Source organism: Ochotona curzoniae, unplaced genomic scaffold (genome assembly GCF_017591425.1).
Source record: "Ochotona curzoniae isolate NIBS_2020 unplaced genomic scaffold, NIBS_Ocur_1.0 contig_50, whole genome shotgun sequence".
NCBI lineage: Eukaryota > Metazoa > Chordata > Mammalia > Lagomorpha > Ochotonidae > Ochotona > Ochotona curzoniae.
In genome coordinates, this window is record NW_024466446.1 from 1,993,508 (window position 1) to 2,008,419 (window position 14,912).

At 46.7% G+C, this 14,912-nt stretch overlaps 1 protein-coding gene across 3 annotated transcripts in view; it reads right to left on the reverse strand.

Annotated features, from left to right (window-relative positions):
* GNA14 (G protein subunit alpha 14) overlaps positions 1–4,209 on the reverse strand; it is a 101,370-nt gene extending 97,161 nt beyond the window's left edge. Inside the window, exons 1-2 of one of the 3 annotated variants that reach the window (XM_040988787.1) lie at positions 1,151–2,558; positions 480–1,039 (exon numbers count right to left, since the gene is read on the reverse strand). In XM_040988787.1, coding sequence (XP_040844721.1) covers positions 480–603 — 124 coding nt within the window. In that variant the 5' untranslated portion in view covers positions 604–1,039; positions 1,151–2,558. Of the gene's footprint in view, positions 1–479; positions 2,559–3,966 lie in introns of those variants that run through there. The other 2 variants (XM_040988788.1, XM_040988786.1) reach the window with 2 other exon arrangements.
* Between the last annotated feature and the right edge of the window lie 10,703 nt (positions 4,210–14,912).

Sequence of the window (14,912 nt, forward strand, 5' to 3'; positions counted from 1 at the left end):
GTTGTAAAGGAGCCGACTGCCTGCCTGCATCTACAGGTGCAAAAGCACCGAAGAACTTAGCGCACACACCTGGACAGCCCCCCAAATGGCTTGGTTGAGAACTCAGGCTTTAGGCCACAGCTCAAGCCAAGCTACTTGTGCTGGAGCCCCAGCAAGGAGAGAGTGGCCAACAGCTGCGGCCGGTGGGGGTTGAGGGAGAACCAGATAGATGGGAGGGTGCCCGCAAAAAGTGTTAACATCCCAGCTCCGTTTGGGGATCAGAGAAAGGGTCTTCGAAAGACGCCCACCCAGAAGCACAAAGGACGAATGTCCTCAAGTTGCCTGCATTCGCCAACCAGACTTGCAAAAGAGGACCTTTAGCGGCCTGGTCGCCAGGACGCAAAAGCGCAGGAGAGTCCGTAAACTAAAGGCGCCCGCCGGGAAGAGGGGGGCCCCCCCTCCCCGGGGAGCACGGCGGGTTGTCGGACGCCAGTACTCACCCAGCAGCAACAGCTTGAGCTCCCGGCGGGCGTCCTTCCTGTCCCGGCGCAGCTGCCGCTCGATCTCGGCGCTGATGCGTTGCGACTCCTTCTCCTCGGCCGACAGGCAGCAGCAGCCGGCCATGGTGCGCGCTGCACCCGACGGCTCGGCCCGGCAGGGAGCGGGAGCGCGCCGATCCTCCGCCCGGCCAAGCTGCGCCGGACCCCGGGGTTTGAAGAGAAAGGCCGGTTTGGATGTCGCAATCAGAGCCTTGGATCGTCCTGGCTCTGCGCCCCAGGCCAATACCTTGCGGTGGCAAGGCTCACTTGCTGTGGATTTGGGCTCCGCGCCTAAAAGTTGCGAGTGGTGATGGCCCGGGCGCGGGAGCTCACACACAAGCCGGGGCAGGGGACAGACGCTTATAAACAGTTGGGGCGTCGGTGTCCGGGCTGGCGGGGGATCTGCCGGGCCTGGGGTTACCTCCGGCTGGTGGCAGGCGGGTCCCTTGTCTGCAAAGTTCCAAAAACCTCTGTAGTGGCCACAGACTAAGAGCCACAAGCACCAGCAGGAGACCTTCCGTCTAGGCGACAAGAGGAAGCGGAGTGTCTCAAACCTGAAGCCCAGGTTTCGAAGTGGTCCTCTGGGGGCGGGGAAAGGGACTAACCTAGCCGCAAGCTGGAAGGCTCCACACCTGCCTCTCTGGCTGTGGCGTCCTGGGACGGACTGCTGCCGAGGTGCTGTAGCCAGGTCTTGTAGCTGCCAGATCCGGGTTCCGACAGGTGAGCGAGCTGAGCCAATTCCTGACCTCCCCGGCAAGGGGACCCGGCGTGCCAGCGGCCAGGAGGTCTCTGCCAAGGTCTAGAGTCGAGGCGTGCACGCCGGCCTGTCCTCCACGCACACCCGGGAGTCTTAGACCGCCTCCTTTCACTCCAGCGACGCTCCCAGACCTCTTGCTGGACCAATGCCCTTTCCCTCCTGCTTGCAGCGAAGCTGAGCTGGAGCCTGCTAACTGTTGGCGCTGAGAAGCAGCTGTAGCTGGGCTGTTATAAAAGCACGGGCGCAGAGGGGGAAAATCCCAGCCCCCTGCCCTTCCTATGCCCCGGACATGGGGGCCTACGGATGGGGGAATGGAAAGCATCTGCTGCTTTGCATTTTATAACAGGCAACACTTGTGCCTTGTAGAAAAGACTGGCAAGTCTGGCCGCACCTGGCAGGTGTCCTGCATTGCAGCCAGATCACCGCCTGGCACAGGTGGATCTGCCCAGCCCCTTTAGCGGGGGCCCCTGGCTGGTCCGCCTCATGTTGGAGCAGCTTTTAATATTAAAAAAAAAAAACAAAAAAACAAAAAAACAAAAAAACAACAACTTGAAAGCACCTCCCTGTGACTCACAGCGACGCAGTGCTGGTTAGGACGTCTGATTTTGCCTGTGCAAACTGCGAGGCAGCAAGCTCCGGAGTGCACGTTACGTTCCAGGAGCTCATCTCCAGCAAATACTTACCAGCCGCAGGCACTTCGCTAACGCGGCCTCTTGGAAGAGCAGGTGTAGGTACTTTTCCTCTAAGTAGCGCACATTTTTACCAAGGGAAGCCCAGAAGCCTCCCGAGCGGGGGACTATTCTACAAGGAACTTGCCATCCTGATGCTGTCTGGCCCCAAGGTTGCATTTATTTTTACAGCGGGAATAATGTAAAGGAAACAGGCGTTAAAAGTGGATGTGTATGTTTGACTCTGCTATAGTAATCCACGCAAACTGATAGAAACAGTGACCCCTACAGGAAAACTCCTGGACTTTCTTTTCTCTCCTTCCTAGTCTCACTTAAAATAATAATAACCAGAGAAACAGAGATGTTCCCGTCTTCTGGTTCAGCTTTCACAGGTCCACAACCTGAATCCAGAAGCCAGACCTCAACAAAGTACCCTAGCCAGCACCTGCTGCTTCTCAGGTTCCATACACACAGGAAGTTGGGCTATGGAGCAGAAAGAACCAAGACTCAAACTCAGGCATACAGGTACAACATGTAGATGTGCTGGGCCTGGCGCGGTAGCCAAGAGGGTAAAGTCCTCGCCTTGCATGCGCTGGAATCCCAGCGGCCCCACTTCCCAGCCAGCTCCCTGCCTGTGGCCTGGGAAAGCAGCAGAGGACAGCCGAAGCCTTGGGACCCTGCACCCACGTGGGAGACCTGGAAGAAGCTGCTGGCTCCTGGTTTCAGATCAGCTCAGCTCTGGTTGTTGTGGCCACCTGGGGAGTGAATCAGCAGACAAAAGATTTTCTGTCCTTCCTCCTCTCTGTATATCTGACTTTTGCAATAAAAAGAAATAAATCTTAAAAAAAAAAGATATATTTGTCTTAACTTCTACATGAAATGCCTGCCCAACATTCTAAACATTTATCCACGGTTATTTGCACAAATAACCTTTAGCTCTTAAACAAAAGGGGTGTGTATAAGATTTGAGAATTAGGCTTCAAACTAATTGCTGTACCATAATTATTAGAATGTGTTAAGGCCCAGAGCGACGGTCTAGTGACTAAAGTCCATCATCGGACGGAAGATCTTTCTCTCTGTCTCTCCTCCTCTCTGTATATCTGACTTTGCAATAAAAATAAATAAATATCTTTTTTTAAAAAGATTTATTTTTATTATTTTTTTATTGGAAAGGCGGATATACAGAGAGGAGAGACAGAGAGGAAGATCTTCCATCCGATGGTTCACTCCCCAGGCGGCCGCAACAGCTGGAGCTGAGCCAATCCAAACCAGGAGCCTCTTCCGGGTCTTCCACGCGAGTGCAGGGTCCCAAAGCTTTGGGCCGTCCTCGACTGCTTTCCCGGGCCACAGGCAGGGAGCTGGATGGGAAGTGGGGCCGCCGGGATTAGAACCGGCGCCCATATGGGATCCTGGACATGCAAGGCAAGGACCTTAACCACTGCACCACCACGCCGGGCCCAATAAATATCTTTTTTTAAGAAGAATGTATTAGTATTAGATTAAAACTAGAGCAAATTGGAGTGTCACGTTAACTGGGACAAGTGCTCTTAATTCTAACATTGCTGGGATTTCAAAAGAGTTATGAAACTTATTTGTGAGCTCATCAACTTGGCAACACACATCAGACTGTGTCCATCTCTTTGACCAAATCAATAATTCCTCCTCTAAGATGAATCAGGGAGTAACTCCTACGATGCATTGCAAAATTTCTATTTCCAGTAACAGCACTAGATAAAACAACCTAACTGTCCAAAAATACAATAGATCAAATAATTTATGACATATGTATAAATGATATTATATGGTCATTAATCATGTCAGTTATATGTAAATAAGACTCGGGGGGGGAAACCTCAAATTATATTGAGTGATAAAAGCAAGATATAAAGATGTAATAAACAGTATGGCATACATTTTATTACAGACTACACATGCATATTTAAAATGATCTATTTATTTATTTGAAAGCCAGAGTGACAGAGAGAGGTAGAGATAGAGAACTTTTATCTGCTATGTCACTCACCAAATAGCAAGAACAGCCGGGGCTACGTTCACTCCAAAACCAGGAACAAGACAGTACAGTCAGAGCTCCGACGTGGGTGACAGGGGTGCCCCTCCTGCCATCATGCTCGCCCTCCTAGGTTCGTTATCAGGAAACGAGATTGGAAGCAAAAAGCAGCTGAAACTCAAACCGGTACTCCCACGTGGGATGCCAGCATCATGACACTGGCTCCACGGGTACAATTATATTTACTTTTAATTTTCATGATACAGTTCCATAGACTCAGGGATTTCCCCTTCCGGCCTTCCGAGAACCCTCCCCCCGCCACACACTGTTTACCCCATATTATGACAACACTATAGTCTTTCAACAACAGCCACATTTTTAAGAAATGAAAGGGATGTTTAGCAAAAAGAGAAGTTGCTGGGAGCCACAGCTGTTTGGCTGACTTTGATGGTCTGATAGAAAATTATGTGGAATGACCTGTGTGCTATTATTCATGCTTCAACTGTAAAATAAACAGGGTGGACCCAACTATTTCAGTTGCTGTAATATAATTACCCAAGGTTAAAGAAAGGAAGGACAAACAGGGCAGGAAATCTCCGTAGAAGGGCAAGTGGCAAGGTTCAAGAAAAGAGGTTGGCTTAGTTCACTGTTTTGGAAGTGGAATCTTCAACATCGGAAACCATACCAAAGTGGGCTCTGCTGAGGGGTTCCCAGTTACACTACAACGCCTCCCATGGCCACAGCATGTGGGGGACAGATGGAAAAAGGACTCGGGGACCAGGCTTGCTCTTTCTGAAGGCTGGTCTGGAGAACTATAGTGATGCCTGGGACTCCAGGGACCACGACGCTCTGCATCTTAAACCATCTACACCTCATCATCACACTGTGTGGGGACCAAGCCTCCAAGCACATGAATCTTTAGTGGGGCACACTTAAACCAGGCCCCAACCACAACCAACCAGAGTCAGCTCCAACGGATCGCCTGTTCTCAATCATCAACCTTTCTGGATGGTTTTCACACATAGGAAGTCTGAAAAAATCATACAAACTTGTGGTTGTAAGCACAAGCAATTAAGGGAACTAGAAAATGGAGCTTCCTCAAGCCAATGACTTTCATGCCTCAGTTTTGTTGTCTCTCTTTTGTTTATCGTTAGGATTTGGGAAGTAGGATGAGAATAATTGTTGGCTTTGAATTCATTTGAAACATCTTTCCAGGAAAGGGTAGTTGTGAAAACAGTTCTTGGTAAAAGAGAGCATTTGTTTTCTTAAGCTATCTCAAAAATGCTGCAATTCCATTTTATTTCTCTAGCAGATTCAAGCGCAGACTGGACATGAGTTTCAGTCGCCTGCCAAGTGCGGGGTGGTAAGGGTGACCTCATTGTCTAGTATTCTTCTGAATGTTCACTGGGTTGCCGCCAGCCACTGTACCAGGCACTGAGGAATCCAATAATAATGCAATCCCAGCTTTAGGTAGAACAGTAATCTAACAGAAGACAGGGATGCTGAACCCTGAGCCTAACCCCACCTGGTTCCTCACCAGAACAGGTGGAACTTGAGGTCCCCGTGTGGCTTTGCCCACAGACATGCACAGTGGATGCTTCATGACCTTCACTCACTCTTTCCCTTCCAGCTCAGCTCCCATCACTCTCCTGGAATCCCAGCACAACGCTGCTCTCAGGTCTCTCCACCTGCATATTTTGAGCTTCTAGGAACACCATCGCTCACCTGGGCAGGTAGGTCTTTTCCTTCTCTCTCTCTCAGATTCTGTTTAGTTTTATTGGAAAGTCAGATATGCAGAGAGGAGGAGAAATAGGAAGATCTTCCAGCCACTGAGTCATTCCTCAGGTGGTCACTATGGCCAGATATGAACTGAGCGAAAGCCAGAAAACAGGAGCTTCTTCCGGGTCTCCCACGTGGGTACAGGGTGCCGTCCTCTGCTGCTTTCCCAGGCCACAAGCAGGGAGCTGGATGGAAAGCAGAGCAGCCGGGATTAGAACCGGCACCCTTATGGGATTCCGGTGCATGCAAGCAAGGATGTTAGCTACTAGGCTACCGCGCCTGGCCCTCGTTCACTTCTTTTTGAACAATGCCTCTTCTGTGAAACCACCTCCCTCTTCTTGTCAGTCATGAACCATCTTTCACCATGGCCTCAGCACCTGTTCCTCTCTCTCACATCCCACTCCATCGCGCCTGTTTCCTCACCCGTTCTGGGATGTACTTGTGGGTAGAGTCTTCTTGTTCATCCTCCTGCTCCTGAATTAGAAAATTTCATTAAACCAGGGCCCGGCGCGATAGCAAAGTGGTTAAAGTCCTCACCTTGACCACCCGGGATCCCATATGGGCGCCAGTTCTAACCCCAGCAACCCCACTTCCCATCCAGCTCCCTGCTTGTGGCCTGGGAAGGCAGTCAAGGATGGCCCAGGGCTTTGGGACCCTGCACCCATGTGAGATACTCGGAAGAAGTTCCTGGATCCTGGCTTTGGATTGGCTCAGCTCCAGGTGTTGCAGCCGCCTGGGGAGTGAACCATCAGACAGAAGATCTTCTCTGTCTCTCTTCCTCTCTGTATATCTGACTTTGCAATAAAAATAAAATAAATCTTAAAAAAAAAGAAAGAAAATTTCATTAAACCGAATAAAAGTTGAAACCAAGAAAAATTGAGATGAGTAGAAAAATGGTTCCTGTGGCAATAAAACAGTGAGCAGGCCATCAGCAAGGGCCATCAAACAACCGGAGGATTTAGGAAACACTGGGATATGTGACGGGACCTCACCTTGCCACTTGCTCTTCTACAGAGAACGCCTGCCCTGCTTCTCCTTTAGGATAGGGAGAGGCCCCCAAAATGCTCTGCTCTTCTAAATGCAGTACCTGGAATCTTTAGTAAATAACACAAAGTGTTGACCTTGAAGAAGTTTGCAGAGCTAAAACAGCACAAATAATAATGCAAACACTTGCCACAGGAGTTAAGGCATCCACGTCTCTTAGGAGATTCCCAGGTGTCGTTCCTGGCGCTACTTTCCACCGCAGCTTCCTGCTCACAAGGACCCTGGAAGGTAATGGCAGTAGTTCAAGGAGGTGAGCCACTGCTCACCCAGTGGGAGAGAGCTGGTTGAGTTCCTCCATCCCAGCACCGAGCCAGACCCAGCCCTAGTGGTTGCAGGTTAATCAGCTGGCGGGGGGGGCTCACTCCCACCTTCTCATTCTCTTCCTTCCTTTCTCGTCAGTAACTGAAAGAGGTATACTGTGAACACTATGCATACATTTCAAACTTCTTTCGCTGTTCTTGTGATCCACTTCTCCATGAACTTTTGGAAGTTTCTGTAGGTGTCACTGTTTTCCAAATGCACTTGTCACTCACTCCTGGGTTGTGACTAGTACTCTTTTGTATAAAGAAAAAATATAAAGAGAAAATGAAAAAATACGCAGTCTTTGTTTCATAAATCTTTGGTTTCACTGTGTATCTGAGTATCCAGTCTTAAGCACCTCAGCCATCAACGGGAGTTTGCTTGTCCGTGTCCTGGATGCGTCAGTCTAAATGAGTCCCAAGTTTCTAAATCATTTTCTGAGTTCAGCATGTTCCCTGTTTTTCATTCAGTTTTCTGAGTCCAGTGTGTTCCCTAAAATGTTTTCATTTCTTGTGCGCCTTCCCTCACCTGCTCCATTATCTCCAGTTTGGAAGGTCAAAGTCGATGGAGTAATGATGATTTAGGTAATAACTATAATAACTGTAGCTGCTGGCTGGTTGTACTCCACGTCTGTTTTTCTATGGCAATCAACATGTCAGCTTGTTGATATGAAACATGCTTGCCCAAAAACCAGAAGCTGTTCGTCACAGAACTCCTACTGAAACAGGTCAGAATTACAAACAATGCAGTCGGCCTGCGATCACACATGATTTTAAGAGGAATCACTGTTGTTTGTTTTTGAATAGAACTCGTCAGGAATTTAAGAAATATACACTTTTAAAGTTGAAGGTTTTATTATTTTGTTTTTGTTCTGTGAGAGAAAAAGAATAATGCCCACAAGTGCCAGGACTGGAACCGGCTAAAACTAGAAGCCAGGAACTTGTACCATCCCCTGCTGCCTCCCGGATGCCTACTGGCAGGAAGCTGAACTTGGCAGTGGAGCCAGGACTCTACTCCAGGCACTCTCACCAGGGCTCAGCTGTCAGCCGGAGGCACCGCCAAAGTTTAATTTCATTTGCCTTCTTTACCTCTGCACCTCACTTACATCACTCTTCAGTGAAACAATCTTAATAAGCTAGCATATATTCATCGTTTTATGCTCTTATAATCAGATAAGAGTATTAATCTACTTGTAGACATACAGAAACCATTTTAAGTGGGCCATCTTTCATGAACTCTGCATTTTGTTTTTCTAATTAATATTTGGGGGTAGGGGCAGCAGGTAGAGGTGTTGCCGACAACAGTGGCATCACAAATCGATGTTGATTCATGGCCGCCTGCCCCACTTCCAGTCCAGCAGGGTTCCTGTTCACGGCCAGGGAAGAGCAGCAGAAGGAGCCAAGTGTCTGGGCCCCTGGCATCCACGTGGGAGACCCAGACAAAGCTCGTGATTCCCGGCTTTAATCTGGGCTGGCCTGGCTGTTGTGGCCATGTGGAGAATGAGCCAGTAGATGGAGGATTTCTCTCTCTCTCTCTTTCTCTCCTTCTTTCTGTCCCTCTCTCTCTTTCAGTAATCACACTTTCAAACAAACAACTAAATTCTTTTTAAAAGCAGAGAATGCCTTAGGTGTCACAAATTGATAGACATTACACACTAGTACAGTTTTAATGATTGAGACTATTGTAAACTTTGTGATGTGAGCTTGAACACCTTACCTCTTGATGGTTGTTCATGGCCCTTGCCTATCTATGCCCAGCTACGGTCCCCGTGCACTAATGCTTTTATTTCTATGGGATAGATTCCCAGGAAAGTGTATTACTGAATTGAAGGATGGATGCATATTTTATTTTAATAGATGTGCTCATTCCTTTCCAAAAACACTAAACCCATCTCAATTTCTGCCAAAAATATGAGCACCCATCTCCCTTCACCCCACAGGCAATAAATAATGTTGCTCATTAAACGCTGGCAGTCTGAAAGGAATAAAATACTATCGAAGTTTTGCTTGCATGTTCCTGACTACTCATGCTAGCTGAGGACACGCTCTTCATTCTTGTTAGAATGTCTGCTCTCCTTCACTCGTTTTTAAAACCTGATTCATTCATCTCTTAACAACCCGCACGCCTTTCAGTGTTGTAGATCAACTCTTTGTCATGTGAATTACAACGTTTGAATGTATTCTCTCTCCTTTATCATGTTTAGTGGAATCTTCCCCATTGTATAAGATTTTATTTTTATATATAGCCGGATTCTGCTATTTTCCTGCTCAGCTTCCAGAGTTCTAGTCTTTCTGAGGCCGTTACTGGACAGAGCAAGCAGACCCTTGCTGTTGGCGGCCAGAGAGTCAGTTGAAAGGATGCAAATGTTGGTGAGAAGGATTTGTTCCAAGAGGCCAGCAGTCTTGGGGGGAAAAATGATCCGGGTCGCTTCCGGTGGAGGTCGGAAAAAACAACGTGTCCAGGCAGCTGATGTGTGAGCAGGCTTCCCGTTTGTTCCAATGATGCTTTGGGTGAAGGCGTCTTGAACACGAAGCTGAGCTCTGCAGGTGGATAGCTGCACACTCGCAGATCAGCCGGGTGTGAGGCCTGCCTGGCCAACTCATTTTCTTCCAGTAGGCTCCACAATGTCCCATGCACATTTTCTTATTCACTAGCCACAGGTGGCTCACAGCCAGCCCTTGTCAACCAAAATATGAAAAAGGGAAGATACCTTCATTATAGTTAAAAGCTCTCTATTTCTAGACCGTACACGCAGTATCACAGATGCTTCTGTAAACCACTTTTTTCCCCCTAAACGTTGAAGCACTTTAGTCCATGTGGTATTTTTTTTTTTTTAATGTATAAGAGACCCATTTCATTTCTTCCAGATAGACTGCTAGTCATCTTGACACGGGTTATTGAATTTCCATCCCCTCTTCCTTTAAAAACAAATATTCCTTTTTACTTGAAAGTCAGAATTACAGAGAGAAAAGGAGAGACAGAGATCTTCAATCTGCTAGTTCACTCCCTAGAGGCCGCCACAGCTGGGGTTGGGCCATCTGAAGCCAGGAGCCAGGAGCTTCCTCTGAGTCTCCCATGTAGGTGCAGGGGCCCACGGACTTGCGCTATATTCTGCCGCTTTCCCAGGCCATACACAGGGAGTTACATCAGAAATGGAGGAGCCAGAATACAAATCAGTGCCTATAGAGGATGCTGGTGCCACAGAGAATTAACTTTGTACTCCACTGCCTAGCCCTCCCCCCAGCCTTTCCCCCAGTGACTTAACTCTCAATATTGGACACATGTTACATTCTTATTGGCTAATATCCATATCCTTCTATGTCCACTGTTCCACTAGTTACTGATTCATCTATTCCTCTATCAGTTCCAATTTGAGTTGATTACATAGAAGTTTTTAAAACATTCTGATTATCTTATAGGACATTCACCCTCCAGTGCTATTTAAACTTCTCTTAATTGTTTCTGGACATCTATTCTTCCATTAGACATTAAAGGAATCCAAAACAAGACCATGTGTGTCTACACCATGATGGAATTGGCACTAGGTAAAGAAATCGGAACCCTTCTATTTAGTATGGCCAGACTTGAGGCTGGGATTCCCTAACTTCTTAGCATTGATTTTTCTCCTCTGCCAAACCAGGGTAATACTGTGTTTTTATATTTGTTTATTTTGTGTCACTTAAGTAACCATCTTGTTTTGTTTTTGAGATTTATATTTTTCTTTGAAAGTGAGAGGAAAAAACAGAGAGACACAGGTCTTCCGTTTGCAAGCCCCAGCAGCCTAAAAGCCTCCCTCTGGGCCGGGTCACTGCGCCCTATTATCAGATCAAGGCTCCATCTCTAACCCATCAACTTACAACATAAGAACAAAGTTTCCACAAGCCCTGCTCATTCCAGAGCGACACTCCCGATGACAACGGCTAAAGAGACATGCTTCCGGCAGAGCTGAAAATGCTTGCTTTTCACCTGTCACATTGGGTCTCACCCTAAATGTGGCGACTGAGTGCCCCCACTGGCCTTCAGCCGCTGGCTGTTGTCACTGCAGCATTTGCTACTGCCCGAGTTCTCTAGTTTCCTGCTTTCTTGGTTTATCACCACAAGGAGCAGGGCTGCATCCCTCGGGCCTGCACCTCGGGAAGCCACGTCACCTTACACCCCCAGATTCTGTTCAGATCCTTTGCAACATGACAATTAAGTGCTGAAAAAACTGGTAAGAGGGAGTGCATTCTTTTTATACTGTATTATGTAAGGGCAAGAAAAACCAAAGCCTCCTGAGGACTCTTGATTTGAGAGACGCCATTGCCTGTGCTGGCCAGGATTACACGGGCCGCACGTAAGCCGGGCCTTGGGTTCAACATGCAATGTGTTGGCGCTTAGGGCTGGGAAGCTCAAGGATGATGTTGGTTTCAAGCTTTGCTGGGTCCAGCTGCTCAAGCGATATCACAAGGAGGTATGCAATCATGATTTGTTGAATGAGTAAGTCATGCCTGTCACACTGGATTGCTCTGAAGAGTAGAAATCAGAGCTTTCTCAAGCCTCTGGCTCCTTATTTGGAGCCAATAAACACTTGAGAGGAGTGGATAGTACTAGTTTTTATTTCTCTTATCATTGCCATCATCAAAAACTTCACTTTCAACCTCACAGACACAAGATCAGTGTCTCCCTGTGGGAGAAGGACAAGTTCCCACTGGGCATGGTCCCTGGAGTGACGCCAACCCACTGGGAGTACAGCAGATGGAAACTGTGCTTCACAGCATCCAGGCCTTTCTCACTCCTTTTCAAAAATGATAGTGTCACGTTCAGAGGCCAGGCCTTAAAAATTAATATCTTGGCATATCCTGTCTTCAGGCTATCTGAGGGAAGCCAGCTCTCTCCATCTTTTGGCTGAACTTTTGTCTCTCCTGTCGGATAGGTCTCCTCTGGTGTGGGTGGCAAGATGACAGTCAGAAACTCCACATTCACTGACATCTTCTGGTCCTTGAACAGGAAGAGAACTCCCCCTTCCCCATACTCCAGAAAAATACCCAACACTGACTCTTATTAACTGACCTTGAGTTAATTGAGTTTCTTGGAACTAATTGGTTATGTTCTAGGGAACAGAATACTCTGCTGATGGAGCCACAGTCATGGAACAATCAGTTTTAGTCATGTATTTAATCCAACCCGTATTTTTTTTTTAAGTTTCATCATTTAAAAACAGCTTATTTTCAGTTCTACCTTCAGGTTATCCCTTCTCAAATGGGGTCAGATGATGAAGAAAGAGTCACTCTGTCTGGATCTCTAGCGAGATTATTGAATTGAATCCGAAGAAATTTTTTAAAAGGGCACTGCTAACTCAGTAGAGCTCTCTAGCATTTCCTAGGTAGGATCTGGAGCGGAGACCTGGGTAATTGCTAGTAATAATAACAATAAATGTAGTATAATAAATCTCAGTTTGAGTGCTTTGTATTTCTGTTCGGGAGGTCATCTTAACAACTGACATGCTTTCCCAGTGGCCAAGGTCTGCTTCCTTTGGCTCATGTTCACTTTGTGCACCGCATACTGTCTGGAATCCCCAAATCACCCAGAGCCTTCAAAGGAAACGGTTCCACCTCAACCACCCTGACAAACGCTGTCCATCACTTCTCCTTTGGTTCTTTCCCAAGTATTTCTTGGCGGTCCCAGCTGGGGTCATAGACATGGCTGGGACCACCTTCCTTTCCCCATGGGACCTCTAGTTTTTTTAAGAAGGCAGGCCCATTGATTGACCCAGGAACAACATGCCTGGATACTGTCTGATGTACCACCACAGGCTCTGGGATCACCGAGATGAGGCACTCTCTGGAATACACACTGTATTCTCAAATTGTGTTTTTTATAACGAAACTAATAAGGGATCCTCATTCTCAGAAATGATCATTACTCAAAACGCTTCTAAATAAAAGAAAAGCCAATGGCTCAGATCTGTGTAACTCAAGTGTTCAGCTCTAAATGTCCCCCTACATATTTGTAAAACTTCCAGGCCTGTAGGATATTTGAAAGAATAACACAAGGTCCTCTAGCCACCTCCTTGACAGACTCACTGACATTTTCTTCATCTTTTCTCTATGTTCTCTTACACTGTCTCAAAATATTTGTTTCCTAAACTACTTGAAAATAAGTGGCAGACATCATGATTCTTACTCCCGAAATAATTCAACCCACACTAACCAAAATAGGGAGATTCTCATACAATATTATACCAAAGATGTTTGAACTCACATAATAGAATTTAATATGCACTTTATATTCAAATCCCCTGTTGTCTCAAAATGTCCTTCAGAACTCTTTAATTTTTTTGGGTAAAGATTTAGTTATTTTTATCTTAAAGGCAGATTTCATAGAGAGAGAGAAAGAGAGAGAAAGATATTCCATCTGCTGGTGTACTTCACAAAGGGCCAACCCAATGAAAACCAGAAGCTTTGTCTGGGTCTCCCAACTGGGTGCAGGGTCCCTAGACTTTGGGCCATCCTCCACTGCTTCCCCAGGCCATAAGTAGGCAGCTAAATCAGAAGTAGAGCATTTGGGACATGAACCAGCATCCCTGTGGGCTGCCAGTGCTATGTGCAAAAATTATGCCATCATGCTGGCGCCCATTAGCTGCTTATTTTTTTTAATCTTGTATAATCAAGGTTTCTGCACATGACCTACAATGCTTTCACAACTGTTTCTAATGGGCATCCAATCATGAAAGAAATGTCTTGGACTTATGAAAAGTCACAGCATGGCAAGCAATAGAAGGTAGGGGGATTGTTCTAAATCAAGCAGATTAAGAGGAAAACCAAGTGCAGTGCAGAAACTGTGGGTTTGGCATGTGTATTTTTGCTCTTCTGTATCATTCCTCCTGGTACAGGGATGCAAAGGCAGAGGTATGGGAGCTGCCTTTGAGTCTCACCTTCTCACCTATCAAATCATGTTCTGAGAACCACTGCTCGCAGTCCCAGACCATCCACTTGGGGATCTCATTTGTGCAGGAAACAGGAAGCCTTCTGACTACTCAACAAACAGGTCTCCTGTCACTCCTGTCACTCACAGCCAAATCCAAACGCTAGTCAAAACCTTTCTGACAGAGATTGTTGTAGGCAAGCACTGACAGAGAGCCTGGCGTACGAAGGGTAGCATATTATTTTGCTCTCTCCATGTGTTTCACTGTGCTCTTCTGTCTCATCTAAAAGTTTGCCCATTCAGAGCAACTGAAATGTAAAATGTATTCCTTTCCCACTTGTGAGCAGGGACAACTGGGGCTCTTCAAGGGCTGTCATGAGGGAGATTCCTGCTGCAGGAGCATTGTAATTTATATTCTTGCACCACAGAGAAGCACACACTCCTAGCTGCCTACACAAGCCCAGCCCCTGTTAACAAAAAGCAAGCAAAGACTTACCCAGCTTGCAAACATCTTCCCTTCTTGACAGCAACTCCAGTTCCCTTCAGCGGCTCACTACAAAATTTAGCAAACAAAACAAAATGTGTGTGTGTGTGTGTGTGTGTGTGTGTGTCCAGTCCAATACAGATGTATCTTTTAAAGCTTCTTAAGCATCTTTCATAAAATAAGATCTTTGTCATCATTCCAGACTGACCTTTGCTAGGAATTCAGATGCCCAGTATTGCACTTCTTCCCAACTAGGTATAATTAATTCCTGCTCAGATGTAACATATTTCATGAGTTCTCATTCATCCTTGCAGTTCTATCTCCATCTCAAGCTGCTTTGGTCAGCACCTTGTATTCAGTGGATTTCTACGTAATTGCTGAATGAATGTACTGGTTAAATGTTTATTAAGCACTGTGCTTGCAAAGACTGCATCTGGTCGCAGTTGGCAAA